The 19866-nt window shown below is 39.4% G+C and overlaps 1 protein-coding gene across 1 annotated transcript in view; it reads left to right on the forward strand.

Annotated features, from left to right (window-relative positions):
- The window catches only part of PPARGC1A (PPARG coactivator 1 alpha), a 390462-nt gene that overhangs the window by 354592 nt on the left and 16004 nt on the right, over nt 1-19866 (forward strand). Inside the window, exons 3-7 of the mRNA XM_067297171.1 lie at nt 6743-6937; nt 7907-8029; nt 8911-9115; nt 13138-13183; nt 13292-13365. Coding sequence (XP_067153272.1) covers nt 6743-6937; nt 7907-8029; nt 8911-9115; nt 13138-13183; nt 13292-13365 — 643 coding nt within the window. The remainder of the gene's footprint in view (nt 1-6742; nt 6938-7906; nt 8030-8910; nt 9116-13137; nt 13184-13291; nt 13366-19866) is intronic.

The raw sequence follows: 19866 nt of genomic DNA on the forward strand, positions 1-19866 counted from the left end.
AATGACATCTTTAGTTTATAGTAAAAAGATTTTTTTTCACCTGAAAAGATGTTACATGGTGGCATTAATTCAGGTGATCAACAAAAGATCTTAAAGAAAACCCTATTTTAAAATGGCCTGTGTCATGGTTTTAAGTTGATCTGTGTTGTTTTAATAGCAGATACTTGACAGTACTTCTACAATGTCCAGTCAGTGTGTTTTAAACACCTTCCTGGTGAACTCGGGTGTTATCAATGTGCCAGGCCGCCTACCCGAACTGGAACACGTCTTGGGGTTTCCGTGCACAAACACTCTGCCAACCCACAGGGGCACATTAAGATTCCTGAGTGGATGTTCCCTGCAGCTGCATTACATACTCTTCAAATGTGTATGCCTTACTCATTTCTTTTGGCCACAGCAGCATGCTGCAATGTGAACTTTCTTCCAGAAAGTAACCAACCTGAGTATAGACACCAAAAATGAACTACTGCTGTCACTTCTGATTGACAGAGGGAGGATCGCAAATGCTGTGCCAGACAATGTTTAGTTCCTGCTGCTGGATGGGAGAGGAGGCTGCTTTGCCCATTAGCCTTGGGAATGGGATATCATCCACCTCAGGCTGTTACATCTCATGGCATCCTGGTTAAATCCTCGCTGTCCGCAGGCCTGTGGAGCTGGCCAAGGGCAGTAGAGGAGGCTGCTTGTTCCCTGCCTCCTGTTCTCGATTCCACTCGGGGACCAGGCACCAAAAGTTGAGCATTACAGTACTTACACTGTGTATAGTTACACTACTTAATGAATATAGTTTGGGGGGAGAGTGGGATGGTGAATAATGTGCAGAGACCTATTGTGTCAGATTAGCACAGAAACGTGGCTGGAGCGAGGCTGTTACATGAGTATTAGGATGTGGTATGTCCTACAGAGGAGGTGTGTGCATAGTTCATATGTTGGGCAATGGGACTGTCTAGTGCAGAGTGTGAGCTCCAGAACTGAGTGGTCTTTGCCTACAGGTGCATGTGAGCAAAGTGAGTGTAGCGCTCTCCTTCAAAAAGATCTCTTGTTTCCTTTGCATACCCTAAAGGCATTTGCACAGGGGTGGTGATAATTAATCCCCATATTTCTACTAGGTATAAAGGAACCTGGCTGTAATTTTCTCCTAGTGGGACTCTGTTTTGTTTTTAAAGATAATTGATAGCTCTGGACTTAAGCATTTCAATTATAGGAATGTCTCTTGGGGACCAGACTAACAGACCTTGGAAAAACGTTCTAATGCAAATGCATTGCGTGGATTTTTACTGTAAGGCAGTGCAGGAAGCTTAAGGATTTGCAAAGCAGTTAACGAGTAAAGTAAAATCAAAATACTTTTCAAAACATATAATGGCATGGGACTGATCGTGAGCAGGTAGAGTGGAACATGATGGTTCTCCCCTTGGACCGCTGATTCCCTTCTGGCACTGGGAGGATTACTGCTAGGTGTGGGCAGCTCTAAGATGAGCAAAGGAGCACTTGCCTTGGACAGCAGATTGTGGAGGCAGCAAAATCTCCCTGACTTTGCTGCCTATGCCAGAGCCATGGCAGGCTGGCTCCTTCTGCTTGAGGTGATGGAAGAGTTGGGGTGTGATTCTTCCCAGCAGCAGCCCCTGGCCTCAGCTCTTGTTTTTTCCTATCAAGAGTAGGAAGTCCAGCTCTGCATCCTGATTCTTTTCCTCCTCTTGCCTTTCTTGTGCTTTCACCTAGCCCATGGCTCTCTATCCTTGGGTGGCAAAGTTTGATTTATGGGGCCAGGTCAGAGATACCTTCTGCCTGGGGTTCCCTTCTGCCCCATACCCTGGCATATTTGCTGGCAGTAGGACCCGGGGGGGCAGAGAATCCTTTCAATGCCTGTGTGGCCCCATATGCAAAAACTGTACTCATTTCTCCCAGTGTTGTGCAGTTTAAGCGCAGTCTTTTTCCAAGATGTGTCATTGAGGAATTAAATCCTGTTGGAAGTCCCAGATGTGCTCACAAGTCATTTTTGTCCTTTTGAAAATAGTGGCATAATGTATTAGTATTTTTGGATCACTGGGATGTTTTTGGCTGGAGGAAAATCTTTTATTTTCTTTGTTAATTATGCCGTGAATAGATCTTAGGCTACTGAAGAGAAATGAGTTGATATGTTGAAATGATGATCCCTTGTGACTTCAGGTATGCACCTGGCTGCTCTGAATTGCTTAGAGCTGGTCTGCTGGAGCTGTGACAGCTTATACCAGCTGCAGATTTGTTCCAAAGTTTCTTAGGCTTTTTGTGAAGATGTGGCAAGCTGCCACTACTCCCAGCTCACGGCTGTGGATTAATACTGCAGTTTAGGCCTTAATCTTTTAGTATGAATCAAGACAGGCCTCCACATCATTCAAATTATCAATAAAGAAACTTTAGAGCATTGTCATCATTCATTAGCAGATTTCACTCCTTGAGATACTGTAAGCACAAGCTGTGCATGTAATGGTCACAAACAAGGCGGGGAGAATCAGCCAGAGGACAAATGTTGGAGATACTGTTAACATTTGGAAAAGATTTTCTAAATGATGGGCTAGACCCTTTTCCGGTGTGAATCAGTGTACTCCTGCTGACTGCAGGAGAGGCACAGTAGAGTCCTGGGTCAGGACATTTCCACACTGGCACTGAGGTTTTCAAGAAGGGATTAGTGGTGGTAATAATGGTTATTTTAAAATTTAAGGTGATTTTTTTAATGGAGGAAAACTCAATATTTAAGGAAAAATGACAACATTGCTTAATATATGCTCCCTAAAGGGATACCTCTGAAAGACAAGGTGGCCGAGTCTCCATTCCACCTCAGTCTTTGGCCCCTATAATGGGATTGCCAGCAAGTAACATGTATGATAGGCATAAAATGCTAACCACTAAATGATCCCAGCTGCATCAATAGGCAGAATAAGCAAAGGAGAAAGAATTATCAGGTGTAGGCGATTTAAATACCTTTGTGTGGGTAAATTATCAACTTATTTCTTACAGCTTTTCACTGGCCAAAGAGAGAATATCTCTGGAGACATTTTACTAAAGGCAGAAACCCAATTAGAATAAGATTGTTACACAACTAATAAAGTGTTTTCAGATGGTGAATTATTTTTAGTGCTGTAGAAATTTTAAAGCATTAGAGCAAAACATTTAAAAGCATAGAAGAGCACAGTTAGAAACTTTTCATGGTATTTAGCTTCCTAGATCACTCATTTTTGAGGATCAGTTGGTGTTCTGGCACTTTAGAGCATTAGCCAACTTTCCCTGTTGTGTTTTACCTACACAGTGCCACCAGTGCCACAGCTATAGATTTTTTTTTTTTCCAGAGCTAATACCATTCTGGATATACTAGAAACTTTTGTTCTCAGGTGTGTGCAAGGCCAGCATATTCATATAGTGACAAACCCAGGTTCCTTGCCTTTGTCAGCCAGGTGGAAATTTGCAGGAGTCAAAAAAACTATAGCTTCAATTTCTTTGTATTAAACTAACAACCAAGGTTTTTAAGAAGTCCTTGTGATACAGTTGAGAAGTGATGCATAACTGCTTTTGCATTAAAAAGTTCCATTAATTAGGAAGATACTATTATGAAGTGTTTTCATAAGTTTAATAATTGCATATATTTGCCATGTGGCTTTACATTTAAAATAATCCTCCATCCTTTCTTCTTACACGCTGTAGTCCATTTAGATGGTCTAAATACTTAACAGCTCCTTCTGAAGGAAGCAAATAATTTCAGTGTTACCCTGTTTGGCATTTAGGGGCACAACTGAGCAAATTTCTGAGTGCCTTCACTCAGGTGCTGAGCAGCCTTCGTTTCCACTGACTTCAGTGGAAATTAAAGGCCCTCAGTACCTTAAAAGTGGCATCTTCTGATTCACAGAATCTGTTAGATTAGCAGGTCGGATGTCAGTTTGGAAAACGAACTTCCTAAGTGACGATGCTGAAATAGTGGAATACACTGCATTTGGCCATGGCATTGCTTCTTCCCAGTGCTGTCAGCACCAAGACTCAGACTGCGATAGCAAAGCTGAGAGTTGCTGCTTCAGTGATTATTACTCAGATGTTGATGTATCAGACCATCTCTCTCTCTCTCTTTGCATCTCCCCTCAGCCCTATTTCTGCTGTATGTAACAAGTGTGTTTCTTTTATATACAGTAATTTAGGACAATTAGGAGCAATCGCAGAGTTAAACCTTTAAAAGGTTATCTTGCAATATCATTTTCATGACTAATGTGTTCCTGCTGCCATGTCGTTTGTGAACAGACATGTGTTAGCCAGCTAGTGTGCTTCATCTGTGGTGACTTTGATTTATTTGCTCTGTAAATTGGGACTGAAGCAATAATGGAAAGTGACATTAATTGTTTAACAGAGTCCTCTTTGTGACATCCTTTGCTTTCTCTGGGGTGTTTGAATGTTGAAACTTGTACAAAACTAATTGAAATTGCTGTGATGAGGACCAGTGTCCACTCAACTTTCTGTTCTTGAATGTCAGTGCACTTGAATGTCTGTTTAAAGCATGAGAGCTAAGCAGCTAACAGCAAATATCAGGGTTTCTTCTGGCATGCTATTATTAAAGAAGGCGTTCCCAGTTAGAAATAGTAACACTTAGAGCTTTATTGTCAGCTTTATAAGCTGAAGTGTTCAGTGTGAAGGCAATGTGGGGCAGAGATGCACCGTACCGGCTAAACTTGCTGGAGACACTTCCCTTGCAGAGCTAGTGGCCAGGCAAGCAGGATCCCCCTGAAGTCACTCGAGGCGATTGACTTACCAGCAGCTTTTTCACCCCTAGTCTGACAAGCATGAAGATGTGCTATTCTTCCTATAGATTGCAATGCTTGCTTCTAAGGTGTTTTAAATACTGTTGAAGAAAGTTAGCACTTCATTACCTTGTAGGAGACTTTTTCCGTGTAGTAATGTTTTTTTATACCTTACTAGACATGACACCAGACTTTTGCTTGTTTGTCTCAACAAGTGACTGGGTTTGGAGGGCAATGCCGTTCACAAAGTTGACTTCCCTCACTTTATTTCAATATATTCCACACTCATAGCAGAGTTAAGCAGCTGAATTATCACGGTGTGATGCATGTTTCTGTTTGATATGGTGGAAATTACTAGATCCATAGACTTGGATTCTTTTTTTTGGTGGTCAAGCCCATTTTGGCCTTTAAGTAAATGCTTTTTCTTTACATTAGCTTTGCAGGAATGTTTGTTTATTTCTTGAGGATGAGGCTATAAGCACCAGAACAGTGCCATAGCTTTATAACTAGAAGACAGTTTTTCCTGTAAGAACCTGTGAGGTGTGATTTGGCTGAGAAGCCTGACAGCAGGAATTATTTATGTGGTTTATGACAATCTCTCTTCAAAGTCTGGTAGATACAGTATTACTAAAAGCTACACTGAGGGGATACCAGGACTTGACTTTTTTTATTTTTCTTTTTTTTCCTGAGGTGTTACTAGCAATATTTTGATGTGGACTTCTATAACCTTCTATTTTTTCCAAGAGGAGAACGTTTATTTTTCTTACTGCTATATTCAACTGTGTGTTCCTTGCTAATTCACTTCTAAACTGTGAGCACTGAGATTAGCTGAAATCTCTTCACAGTGTGAACCTGGAGCGTGATGAGCCGCTGTGAAGTTGATGGAAAAACTCCCAGTTGATATCACTGGAATTTGGATCAGATTCCTGGAATCCGTGAAAGGCTTTTAATTTACTTTAATAACACAAGGATCAGCCTCAAAATCCTGGATAATTGATCTGTCATGATCAATTTCTGATCTTTCTGAAAAATAAATATAATGATTTTTACGCAATTCTATTGCTCAGAACTCTTAGTATTCTGAAAATCTGTACCTTCGTATACAGTAGGGACTGTATTTCATTAAAAAATTGGGAGGAATTTAAATTTACTCAATTTGACAAAAACAAGTCCTGTTTCTGAAATAAGATATCTAATATAAATTAACATTACAGCCGCATCTGATTAGGAATTAATCTATTTTTTATAATTGCAGTCTGAATTAGATAAACGCATACAATAGTTGTATTGAGCACTCAAGCTATGTAACTGGAAAGGACAACTTCAAAGGCAGCCTGCCTAATACATTTGTTTAAAAGAAATCCAGAGAGTCTGCCATTAACAAAATGAGCCTTGATTGCTAGTCTTATGCCAAAATGCTCAGAAATGAGAAGTTTTTATTTGCTTTTGGAGCAAGGTTTTCCAGAGGTATGAAAGAGAAACCCTTTCTCTGTTGCACTAAGCTACATACGTGGACAAGGTTTGCCTAATTTCTCTGGTAATACATTTTTGGTCTTCTGATTAGCTGTCTTATTCTGTGATTCTTGTAATTTTGTCAGGTCAATTAACTGGTATTCAGTGCTGAAGACAGACAGAAAGAGACAACCTGGGCCACGCTGGCTTCATTAGGTGTCAGCAGCTTAGGTGCATCCTGTAACTCAATCCCTATGTGATTATTTATCTATCATTGTTAACACTGGATTTAAAAAAAAGAGAAAATTGTGGAAGAAAGTAAATTGGAGAAATGCATTGCAAATGCAGAGAGATTTCTCTCTTGAATGCAAATATGGATAATTTTATTTCTCTAAATTATGCTTTATGAGACACCGTTGCAGGTTGCTGTTTCACAGGCTGGTTCAGCTACGTTTTGTCTTTTTTACATACAGAGTCATCATGTCATTCCTTTTGTCTTCTCATCTGCTTCCACTTTTTTTTTTTTTCTCCTCATACAGAAGATAGATGAAGAAAATGAGGCAAACTTGCTAGCAGTTCTCACAGAAACGCTGGACAGTATCCCTGTGGATGAGGATGGATTGCCTTCATTTGATGCGCTGACAGATGGAGATGTGACCAATGAAAATGATGCTAGCCCTTCCCCAATGCCCGACGGCACCCCTCCAACTCAGGAGGCAGAAGAGCCGTCTCTAGTAAGAACCCTTCCTACTGTTTAACAGGAATTGGATGTGCCTCTGGCTACCCGCTGCATGGGTATGATGTAGTCACAGTAAGGTCTGGGCTTTTCATTTAGACTGAAAAGGAAAATCAAGTAAAGAACTGAAACTTAAACGGGGGGTAGGGTGGGGTGGAACACAGAAAAGGTCATAGGATGACTAATGAGGGAATCTTTTAAAAAGTGTATTGAAGAGAGGGTTGTTGAGATTCTTGTGCTAATGACTGACACTTTCGCATATCATTCTGTTCAAATGAGTCATGGTAATGGTTTTTTAATTCACATTTCTTTTCTTGGGGCTTTTCGTATGTATGTTTAGACTTCACTTCTGCTAATCTGTAAAGAAATGCCCATTGAGTCTGGCGGATTGTGGGGCTAATTTTGTGCCTTTAACATTGATTTGACCAGTAAGCACCAGCTTAGTGCTAATCAGGGCAAAGCCAATCCTTGGGTGAGGATGTGGGTGAAACCTTTATATGTATTTTGCTTTATAAAAACAGTTTGGGATGTGATTCTATTTCTTGTGAAGGCCTCTTAACCCTGACTTCTGCAGGAGCGATCAAATACATACGTCTTGACATTATATACATTATTCTGTTAAAGTTAACTTTTCCGTTTAGATCAGAGACCTACTCTGTCAAACAGGTCACTAAGAATTTCGTATTGCCTTGGATTCAGAAATCCAAGGCCTCTGTTATTTCTTCTTGCCCTGCAGTATACTGCAGTAAAGGGAGCAGAAATAGGCTGGCAAGCCTCAGAAAAAAATGAAATCTGTTTGCTCTGGGGATTTTTGAGCCCTTCTTTCTGTTTTAATATACTCTGCTTGCTGAGAGTTATATGGCAAATTTTAAGTAACTATGCAAAAAATGTAGATAAGTCATTTTAATCCATAAAGATGCATAACTTTTCTCTTTTCCTTCCACCTCCCTTTCCTTGATGTTTGTAGCTTAAGAAGCTCTTGCTGGCTCCAGCCAACACTCAGCTAAATTACAATGAATGCAGTGGTCTCAGCACACAAAACCATGCAAACACTAATCACAGGATCAGAACAAGCCCTGTGGTTGTTAAGGTACAAACTTAATCTTTGAAATAAGTTTAAAAAAAAAAAAAAGTGTAACAGGGTCTTTTATGCTTTCAGCAATCAAGTAAGCAGTAGATCTATATGTGCAGTATTAATCTGCCTGCTATCCTGCAACTGCTTCAAAAAACGTGAACGGATTAGAGACTGGGTTCCAGAAAATCACTTGAGCTCCTTATGCTCTGAATATTTCATTTATGCTTTTTCTCTTGGCAGAGTTCAGTTGTAGTCCCACCGTCTGTTACTCTTGCCTACTTTATTGATACACAGAGTAGTAGGGGGTACAATAAAATTTGCTGATGGGCTGATGTTGTTTATGAGTGACACCAAGATGCAGGACTGCCATTTTACCAGCTGTCTGAGCTAAGAAAAATTACACTAGATTCTTAGCAAAAGATCTATATCGGCCATTAATTGGCTAGAATGCCGGCTATGACATAATTCTGTTAGCAGGCAGTATTAAACAATGTTTGTCTTGCCATTCACTGTAACTGAAAATGGAGCGTTTAGGGGTACTTAAGAGAGTTGTGAATACTGGGCTCAGGCAATCAGCAGCAAATTAAGGTTTAAACCAGCTTATTTTTTTGTTCACAGTAAAGGTGCTGTAGGGTCTTGTTAGTTACATGTTGCTGAGTAGGAACATTGAAATGTAGGAGAAATGAAATAAAAAGCTGCATAAATGTCATTTAAGAATTTTAAATGTAATTTTCTTTCCTTGTTCTGCAAACAATTATTCACAGCTCATAGATCTAGTACACTTAGACTGAACACTTCGTTGAAAATCTCATCTCTTCAAAAAACCTATATCCATTCTGATAAGGTTCAGTTCACTAATTTTAGCTATTTTTTTTTAATTATGCTTTGTTTTTAAGACTGAGAATTCATGGAGCAATAAAGCGAAGAGCATTTGTCAACAGCAAAAGCCGCAAAGGCGTCCCTGCTCTGAACTTCTCAAATATCTGACTACAAATGATGACCCTCCTCAGACCAAACCAGCAGAGAACAGGAACAGCAGCAAAGAGAAATGCACCTCCAAAAGGAAGCCCCATCTGCAGTCTCAGACAAATCATCTGCAAGGTAGGTGTGGGATCACAGAATGTAACTTTGGTACCGGCATTAATGGAGGGAAGCTGAAATACAGTGGCTGTGAATACACTCAATACCTCTTCTGTTTTTTGGATTAGTATTGTAAATCCAGAAGCTCTTCTGTATAGAGAGAATTTTAAAACGGGATAATGAAGTTAGAATTAGTTAGGTAGATTTAGCTTTGAAACAATTTTAATCCTGTTGCTCCCCCCTCAACCTCAGAAAAGGAACCTGGAAGTTTAATGAATGCTACGTGTTAATATAAATCAAGCTAGCTGGAGATATTTATTTGCAGAGTACTGTACCACTAAGAAATCATTATACACCTAAACAAGCTGGGCAGACCGGTTCATTAGCAAGCTTCTTTCTTTCTACCAGCGTAAAGCTGAAGGCATTGTTAACCTGCCACATAGTCCTTAAGAGACAATAAATAGTGCTCTCACTGCTACAGAATAAGCAGTAAATGTGTCATTCCTGTTAAAGCTGGAATGCCAGTTTGTAATTTTATTTGGTAAATACTCGAAAGTTTAGCTACCATCCTGATCTTTCTCTCTTTCTCTCTCTCTCTTTTTAGATTCTTTATGGCCAAAACTAAACACCTCTGTTGACTTTTAGTATCCTCCAATGCATAAAGAACAGGGCCATATTACAAGTAGCTTCTGTGGCAGAGATGCACAAACTTAAAGACCCTCTCCTGCTTTCCTCCCCCCTCTCCCCTGCCTGCTCTCCCAAGATAAAGAAAAGCTGTAAAAGCTTATGAGCCCAAAGGGAGCTTGCTTAAAGTTGCTGTTTCTCTAAAATACATCTGTGTATATACTGGCTTGGCTTGTAGGAGGCCACATACCTCTCTGTCACATAAGTGCAGATCCTGGATGACTCCACTAACTAGAAGTTATCCTGCTGCAACAGAGATCTGAATATGACCCAAAATGTGTTGTACCGATATTTTTAAGGCAGCAGTTCTAAACTTTGTACATTTTTGTTTCTCTTCCCCTTCCCCTCTCCCCCCACCTTGGCCTTTTCAGCCCTGGTTAAATCTAATTTTTCATTGTTGATTAGTAAGGTTAGGCAAACTTAACAAAATTGAATCTTCCCTTCCCACCATTAAATACCCTTCTCGCAGCTGCATGTTATGACCTCCTAAGTATAGTTTTCCCCATTACAGTTTCAAATTCTCTGAACAATGTTTCTTGTAAGAAAGAAATCCAACTGCCCCTAGAGCTTCTTTGATGCCAACTGCCACTCCTTCTGGATGGTTTCAGCAGACTGCTTCCGAGCAAAATCCAGACTGGGTTGTGCAGATGAAACCTGGGTCTCTTACTGCAACTGTCCTGAAACTAGGCATAGACCTGCCAGAAGTTACAGGGTGTTGTAACCCCTTTATTAGCACTAGGGTGCGATAAGGTATATCATATATAACATGGTATACTGATTAAATAAATTAAATTAAAAAAAATTAAGAAATAAATTAAATAAAGATATACTGATTAAAAAGTCTCCCTATTCAGACTAGAGCTGCATTTTCCCCTAGCTGAAGTAATTGTGTAGATTCAGTGCAAAGAAGAAAGGCAAGTTGGGCTGTAACAACAGGGCGGAAGGAGAGGTTAGGAAAATCACAAAGGGGCTTGTAGCTAACTTACCGGTGTTTAAGATGACTGTGGTTTCAGTAGTATTGCAGGTGAACTCTTCTCGAGTTCCTACAGTTCAGTTTGCAGGCTTCTGAAATGTTGTTTTTCATCAAATTTGTCTCATACCCCAACGTATGACTTCAGTATCGATACAGTACATGGAGAATATGTGTCTTTCAGGCTGAACAGTCAATTCATGCAAAATCTACCTTGCAAATGTAACCGGTATTCACAGACCTGTAGTCATTTGTTCATACATTTAATCAAAACTACAAAAAAAAGTGCTCCTTCTGTTTTAAAAAATAATCAGGGTCTGATATTTTCTTTCAAAGTTATGGGAAAGCTCACGAAGAATAAGTCAAATGATATTTTCCTTTAGGGTTACTGTTGCAAACATATTGCAAACCCACGGGAATGTCCACAAACCCATTCACGCAAAAGATCATCTGTGGTTTTGCATTGAAATTTGCCCATGAGGAAACTTAGTTCTTTTGAACCTGAATGTTTTCAATTTACAGGGACAAGCAACTCCATGTGAACCCTTTTAATATTAACACACACACACACACACACACACACACACAATCTTGAAACTCTAATAAACATGTACCAGGAAAAATGGTATTGTCTTGGCTAAATATTTACATTATCAATAACTGTATGTGAGGATGAACCCTTGCAGAAATTCTGTTTGGTCAAGTCCTTGCTTAGCAGTAAAAAAATGCCTAATAGGTGTTTTGGTATATGAATTTCTCAGTGGGAGGTCTCACTGGTAACTGCCTAAAATCAATGCAGATCAGTGTCATATATATATATTGTGATCTGCTTCTCTAATGAAAGCTAGAATGAGACTTTTCAGAGGCTTAAACAGCTCTTACACATTCAACTTGCTCTGAAAGCCGAAACTGGGTAAGAGTATGTAGATTTTATCCTCTAAAACACAGTGGAAGCCTTCCCACAAAACTTTGCTCCTGAGCTTTACTGTGAGTTTGGAGTGGGGTGGGGGGCTGGGTTTTTGGTTTATTGGTTTTAAGCCAGTTTTATCTCTAGGTAGCCACCAGCAACTGTGGCAAACAATATGCCTAGAGGTATATATAGTACCCACAAAGATGTGTCAACTTGCATTCGGTCTTAGCATAACAGCTTTCTTAATACAGTGCTGGATCGGACAAATAACCCATTTAGATGAATTTCCTCTCTGAGAGCGACTTCTGAGGAAGGTGAACCTGAGGCGAACACCTGAGCTTCCACTTCTAACTTTCATACGGGGAGGAGGAGAAACAATATGCAGCCCTTGAGAATTGAGTTAATTTTTTAAAAATGGAATATTGTTTCAGGAATGCTCTAGAGCTTATGAAAGTAATCAATTTGCATACAAAATCCTTTAATGTCGATGGGATTTCCATGCCTGGAATGAATACGAAATATGCAGTAGTGACACTCTGGACAAAAGATCTGCAGTGCAGGAATGTTCAAGGGGAACATTTTGTCTTAAGTAATTAATTTGCAGAAGAGATCCCCTGCTGTTGTTCTTGGTACAGTACTCTGCATTTAAACATCAATTTAACTTCTGAAAACTAAAATTTGCAAGTAATAAAATCTCTTTAATTTTAAAACATTTTCCTGGCAATTTAAGGAATCTTAGTTGTTTTAAAATATGCTAGTTCTTGGTTTGCTTTGGGAAAATACACGTTTGCACTAATAAAAGGTACAAAGAGTTGTATTTTTATAGCTAAAGCTTTGGTTTTTGTGTATGTCAGGACTGTAGGGCTGAGAGCTTCAACCTCATTTTTAACCATCTGTGACTATGTCCATGGCTTCTCATAGTTTGCAGGATAATTTGCAGAAATTTGGACTATAGCTGGTTGGACTCTGGCCTCACAGAAGCAACCTATTCTCAGTGCTATATATAAAAGTGTATATTGTAGAAGTAAAATTAACTGAATATTCATAATGTTCTGTTACTTTGTAGTTATTCTGCTGCTCTTGTTTCCAAATAAAATGTGAACTGTAGTCTAAATTAAATCTAAGAGAAATAACATTTTCACAGCATATCCTGTAAATTTCTTCATTGATTTTTAACATGTACCACTCTACTTTTGAAAGGTTCTTGGCATTTGGGCTTTGTACCATATTTCAGAGGTACAGTAACTGATGTAAATCATTGTTGAAATTTAGGTGCCCTTTGGTGCCAGTAATGAGGAATCAGGATGAGTCTCCTCCATATTTATTTATTTAACATAAGCTGAGATGCATTTTGAACTATTGGACTGCAAGCCTAACTAACTAACATAGGATTCCAGCACCGAAATAAAAAGAAGTCTTTTTAGTATACATTACAGAATATTTAAGTATTTCATAATTGCTTTCTTTTTTTCCCTTTAGCCAAACCAACAAGTTTATCACTTCCATTGACACCCGAGTCACCAAAGTAAGTACTAAAAAGTGCAAACATTTATAAAAGGGAGGGGGCTTTAATACATTTTGTCTACAGCAACTCCATTTCAGCTTGTTTTTATAAATGTGCCCTGTCTTCCAGTGATCCCAAGGGTTCCCCATTTGAGAACAAGACTATTGAACAAACCTTAAGTGTGGAACTCTCTGGAACTGCAGGTGAGAAACGTGGAGTGCTGGCTCTTCCTTTTAGCATGGCTTGCTTGCGTGCCTGCCTCTTCTAATGTAACATGTATCCTGAGATGTTACAGAGGTCTCCAGCAGACTAATTTCAGTGCAGTTTAGCATTGACTTTTTATCCAGTTACCTGAGAGGGAAGATGGTTGAAAATATGACTCCATACTTACACAAGAGAGTATAATTTCTGGAAAAATATGAATGAAACCATTTGTCTGTTATACTTCCCCATTCCCCCATAGATTTGTGTACTGCTGAGCACTATCTTTCAAATACAGACCCCCACAGCACAATGTAATAGATGTTACAGATGGAAAAGTTATGTCATCTAGTCTGTCTCCAGGCCAGTGTAGGGCTGTACGTGATTGCACATTTTGGTGTTTTGTCAACTCTAGATTAAATTGTCACAACTAACAGCTTTCTTCTCTGCCATTGAAACACTATTCCATAGCTTAAAGGTATTTTTTTAATTGATACTCATTTTATATTCTCAATTTCTCTCTATTTCTTCCATTAGCACACTTTACACAACCTCAGATCTGTCTTCCTCCTTTCATCTCTCTGGCGCTCATACCTTTGAAAGATTTTTATCATGTGCTGTTTTAGGTGATGCGTCACCACATTACACTCATTTAATTCATCTGCTCATTCCATAAAAGTCATTTCCTTTAGACTTCAGATCTGCTATTGCTTTCCTCCGAACTGTTTTGCTACTGTTTTCCTGAAGTGTCCAGGGCTGAACACAAGACTGCATATTCAGTTCAGCCCGAGCTATTGATAAGATTGTTTTCTTTCTCAGTTGCATAATATTGAAAAATAAGAGGTGTACTAGAAGTGTGTTTCTCTCAGCAGCATACCTAGGGGATGCGTGGATTACAAATTATGTATTCTGTAGCATTTGGTGGAACATTGCAAGCTAGATCTTCAGGTACTGTAAAGCAGCTTGGCTACCTTGAACTCAGTGGCAGATTTACACAAGAGTAGGTCCAAGCTTTAGGTTTGTTTATGCACTTTGGGCTGTTGCTTTCACCTACCAACAACCATCATTCCACTTTCTCGAAAGCTTCTTCATTAATTCAGCATGGAAACATACACGCCTCCCTCTTACCTGTCCTGAAAATCTGTAGTCTTAATCTTTCCCTTCATATCAAAAGGAAGCATCCTTCCAATGCACTTTGCTTTTGCAAAACCAGTACATACAGGGCAAAATTTGCTATATGCAGCAGGTTAATCCCATTCAGTGCCAACAGGTCTGAAGCACAGAGAAGCCTCTTTTATCATTACTGGAAGCACATCTGCACAAGTGTGCCTGTTTGTAAGCACACTAGTAGGTCAGTGCTTAATGCTACAGCTGAAAGGGGTAGATGAGGTGACTACAGCAGAATAGTACAAGAAACAGTTGAAAGCACTGAAGGAAGTAGTTTTTTCTCCCAGCCAGAAAGATAGCAGCCTGCTCTTCACATCAGCTGACTGGGCAGAAATTGGGAGTCGATACGACTCTTCCATAGTGCTGTAGGATCGCTCAGGAAGGGCAGCTGGAGTGGTTCTCCACTGTATCAGCTGCACACAGAGGAAGAACCAAAACAACTTTGTAGCTGGTTTAGGCAATATAACCAGGAGAACTGGCAAATTAAATATGCGTCAGAAGCTGAGAAATAGTACAACTGGATGAATATGTGAACAGGAGCATTGTACTATGAAAATATGACATTTTTCCCTCTGGAAGTAAATCCAGTCTAGCTAGTTAACTAATGCTCATCAAAGCAAACAAGAGTTGGTGGAGCGTGTGCAGCCAGGGAGCTGGGGCCGTGTTCACAGGCAGCGCAGGCGGCGATGGCTGTCCCACTGCATGCTGGACTTGCTCTGCTCTTCAGAGTGCCTAGTGTGGAGATTTCAGGAGACGGCATGTCCTCCTTTAGTAGCTGTGTTAATCTCTGCCTTTACATACACACAGCTTTTATTTTTATGTACATATATATAAATCTGTAAAAAAGTGGGCTGTTGTACATGTCTTTATGTTTGAGCTCATTAATTTCTATTGCTGTAGCATCTTATGTCACAAGTCTACTTGTGCTGGAAACAAGCAAGTACATAACAGAAACAAGCTCTAGTACTGAAGAGCTTACAGTGTAAGCGGGTAAATCATGGCAGAACTGGGACCCACTTCAGTAATAAAAAAAGAAAAGAAAAAAAACACAGGAAAAAAACAGTGGCAGTAGTGATTAATAATACCTTGGAGTTCTTTAGTGAGACCCTGGCAACTCCAAATTATATCCAGATAACCGCATTGCTCATTGTCCTTATATAGGGCAGCTTGCACTGTACAAGCACTATTTATTAGAATTTAAATAGGAGTTGCCTTGATCTCACTGCCGAATTGAAAAGACCATTAGCAGTGCTGCTCGCACTATCGAAGCAAAAAGTATTTTAATATAAATAGCAGCTCCCTTGATCTCTCTGCTGAAAACAACATTGGTTCCCTCACTGATGAATTAACCATAGAGTAGAAAAATAAATAAATAAAAGCATTTCCTACACAAGCCATCAATCTTCGTCACACGTACATTTTGGATTCACATACCTAAAGTCGAACTGAAACCATTCTCTTGCTACTGCTATATCTTGCTTTAGAATGGATTTGTTATTACTCATGAATGTAACTTTGTCCTCTCTAAAACTGTAAAAATATTTATTTGCTAAATAACAAGGGACAAAATCTTTAAAACTGGTTTTAAGGGAAACCACATCTAAGAATGTAAGAATTTCTCGAATACACTTTAAGTGGCCTATGATAGAAGAATAAGTCCATTGCTATCCAAAATCACAACTCCTGAAGCTCATTTGTAGTGCTGTTCTGAGAAACATGGGCCAGAACATCATGATATGGAGCCCTAGTTGATGCTAGTATAGTGGATGAAATTTCTGTGTAATAAGAGTCTTGTTCTGCCTAAGAGGTGATGACTCATGAGAGGTCCTTCTCCCTTTCTTTCCACAACTATCTGCATTGCAAACACTGTGCTAAGAGGCCATGGGCAGGAATGCTGTAAAGTCTTCCAGGGCATGGGACCTTTCTGTGTTACTGGAGGACCTCTATTCTGTTACCTGTCAGGCCAAGGCCGAGGAGGCAGCTGCAGAGGGGGTGACTAGGAGGATGTCTCACCCTCTGGAGGTGACTGTGTCTCTCTCTTTTGATGACAGAGAGCTCCAAAATGATTATGTTAGACTTTCTGCTGAACTTCTAAATGGCAAAAGTTGGAAGACATGGCTCCTAAATGTTTGAAATTCAGCTCCCTCTGTTTTCTCAGTGTCTTTTAAAACCTTCACTTGTAAATACTCAAAGCTATCATGTAAGTGCATGGATTAAGTGAGGTTACATGTTTAAGGCTCTACTGCCTTACAAGTAACAAATCAATAACTGGTAGAATAATTTAACCCTCCTATTGGTGGCTCAGTGAAAAGTCTTTCATTTGCACACAAATTTCTGTAATTTACTTGAACAAAAACACCATGCCAGTCGTCTTGTGTGCAAAATTTGATCTCTCCAAAAGGATGACAAAAAAAGTTATATGAATGCAATTAGCTTGAATAGTGATTTGGAATTCATGAGCATCTTTGAGGATTCTTAAACCCTACTGTTTGCCCACCTCTAGATCTGAGTTACCTCTTAGTTGTCAAAACAAATACTTAAATTCTATCATGTGAGAACTTGCTTGACCTCAGAATGATTTCTGATAAAATGAGTTGTGAGACAGAGAGATGTCCAGAGGGAATAAAATCTAGTAAATTATTAGATATTTTCAGGGGTCTGTATTTATTCTCTGCAGCACTGACAACAAGATTAAACTGACTACTCAACAAGCATGTATTTTTTTATTATATGATGGCTATTTAATTTTACTATATTTTCCTGGCTTCTGCAGTCCTGTGCCACACGCAAGAGCTTCTGATTCTTTTTTTTCTTTTTTAACTGATTTGGGCTATTATCTTGCATTCAGTGTTTTAAGTGGCCTTAAATAATGTTTTTCTGACAATCCATTTTCAAACTTAAAAGGTATTAAAGAATTCATTTTCAGTGCCTCCCATAAGCCCAGTGCACTTGTAGAAAGGTTCCGCAGCTGTGTTCCCCAAAAGATGCTAATTCTCAGCCTCTCCAAAGCACAACAAACCTCATCAAATATTTAAATGCTAACAGTAACAGTATGTTTTTTAGAAAGATTGCTGTCTGTATAAAACAGCATTGCAAATGAGTCCTAAAAAGTCAAGATGTCACATTTTCTGTAAATGCACTCCCCTAATTTCTGCTATCAACCTAACTGAGCTAAATGAGTTACTAAGGTTTTTTTAGTGCAGTTTTGGAATGTGTCAAAACTACTTCCACTCCCCCCAAGACTTTCTTGAAAAGAAGTTGCTAGATCAAGGTGGCAGAGTCGGCATACATGCAAACACCTTTTGTCGCACAGACGCGGGAAGGACAGTGCTGATTTGGCAGCAGCGTTCACAAATTGATATACGCTATTTTAAAGCCCAAGATCACTGAGTGAGTTCACAGTATAGACAGAGCAAGGCAAAGTGCAAACGTACCATTTACCAAAGCCATTCAATTAAAGAAAAGTCCCTACAAAGAAAATGGTTTTATAGCATGTCATGAAAAAATACTTGCCTTTTACTTTAAAAAGAAAAAAGACTATTTAAGGGGGATGATTGTAGAGTATGTGCCACTTCTAACAGATTTGCTGTGCAGAAGTACATAAGCGTGAGTGATGTAGAGGTACTTGTTTATTATAGAGCACATTTCAATGCAGTAATCATAAATATTGCTAAGGTTGTGCTCTGTTGAAATATGACCTACATACTCTTGATTGTTTGTGTTACGTGATTTGTCTGACACCCATTACATTCTGGGTAATGGCAGCCATTTGTTGCTGTGCACAGCAGGCTCTTTTGACAAAAGAAAATAGGCAGCAATAAAAAAGCTATAGTCTGAATTACATTCTGCACAGTGCTGCACTGCTGAGAGTTTGTGCAAGTGTGTTAACAATGCTCTGAACTGCCTCTTGTCAGCCTTCAGCCTGTAATGGCCATCTGTCCTTACATAAATCTGTCAAAACCTGCTAAGTTCAAGAGAGAGCACAGAACATACCTTGCACTGTCAATGCTAAATTTACACATTCGCGGAGAAATCAGCGTGTATGAAATGATCCAAAGCTTATAGAATATTTTAACACTATTGATTCAGCATCGTGGCGTGAAGTTGAGATTACAGTGATTAGTGTAGCGAAAGGGATGCTGATGAGCGAGCATGCCACCAACTCTCTTTCTCAAAGTTTACATTTTGGAAGCTGATCACGGGCCATGCTGAAGGTGGGCTCCAAAGCAGTGACATAAACAAGATCTGATTCAAACCTTTGCACCTTTCCCCAGCCCCCTGTTTGAAGTTTGCTCAAAAGTTAAATGAACATTTTCCAACTTTTAGCTATTTATACTTGTTTCTGCACTTCCTGCTTCTGCTTAGAGCCAGGAAAAAAGCCAAAATGCCACGAGGTGGCCTTTTCTTAGGATGTCCCCAGCACAGCTTTGCCGGCAAAAGAAGTGCCAGTACATTGGCTCAGTTTGTACTTTTTTGGGGGAGGTGTTAGTTCCTCCCTCCCCAAGACTGCTGGACTCCTTGTGGGGCTTCTGGAAATCGTGCTGCTCTGTGTGCAGCTTCCTTTCTCCCCGGGCTGGTTTTAAAGAAGTAGGGATAGAAACAGTATTTTACTTTGAACGTTAGATTATATATGGGGTTTCTTTGCCTAAAATTCTCGAGTCTGCAGGTATTTCAGACGTCTGTTGTGGAGTGTTTGTACTTTATAAGCATGCAACAAGGAGAGACTGGAATTAATGTTCTCTCAGTTTGCTCTTTCTTTAAAAATACATACCAAAATTCAGTAACTAACCCCAGGGCTCCTCATGGGCTATATAATTTCATGAATAAAAATGCTTTTCTAAATTTTTAATTTAGAAAGTCATCCTGGCTTACTTAAATTTTTGTTGAATCTAAACCTGAATTTTCAACCCAGAAATGATTACTGCAGAATATTGAAGGGGCTTGTTCTTTTCATTTTAACAAAAACTTGTTTGCCAGTCAAAATTGTTTGTTATTCAGGAGGCGGTTAAGGTGTGAAATCCCTACTGCTGGCTCAAGTGAATTTTTGGGAAGTAAGAGAAAATTGAGGACACAAAGGAAATAGTTTTAACAATGACAACTTTGCACAATTTTTATATTCACATGTGGGTAGCTAGAATTTTAGGGTTCAGCATTTCTGCCTTGGTTTCCCTGACTTTAATGGCATTAGACAAAGTCTTTATGTAGTCATGGGTAGCTCATAACCCTTTTTTTCCAAATGTTCAGACAAAATCAAGCTTCTCTGTCACATCAAGTATTCATGTCTTGGTACTCCTATCTTCTTTTTTTCTGGGACAAATTCATTACAGCTAATGCAA

This window comes from Apteryx mantelli, chromosome 5 (assembly GCF_036417845.1).
Source record: "Apteryx mantelli isolate bAptMan1 chromosome 5, bAptMan1.hap1, whole genome shotgun sequence".
NCBI lineage: Eukaryota > Metazoa > Chordata > Aves > Apterygiformes > Apterygidae > Apteryx > Apteryx mantelli.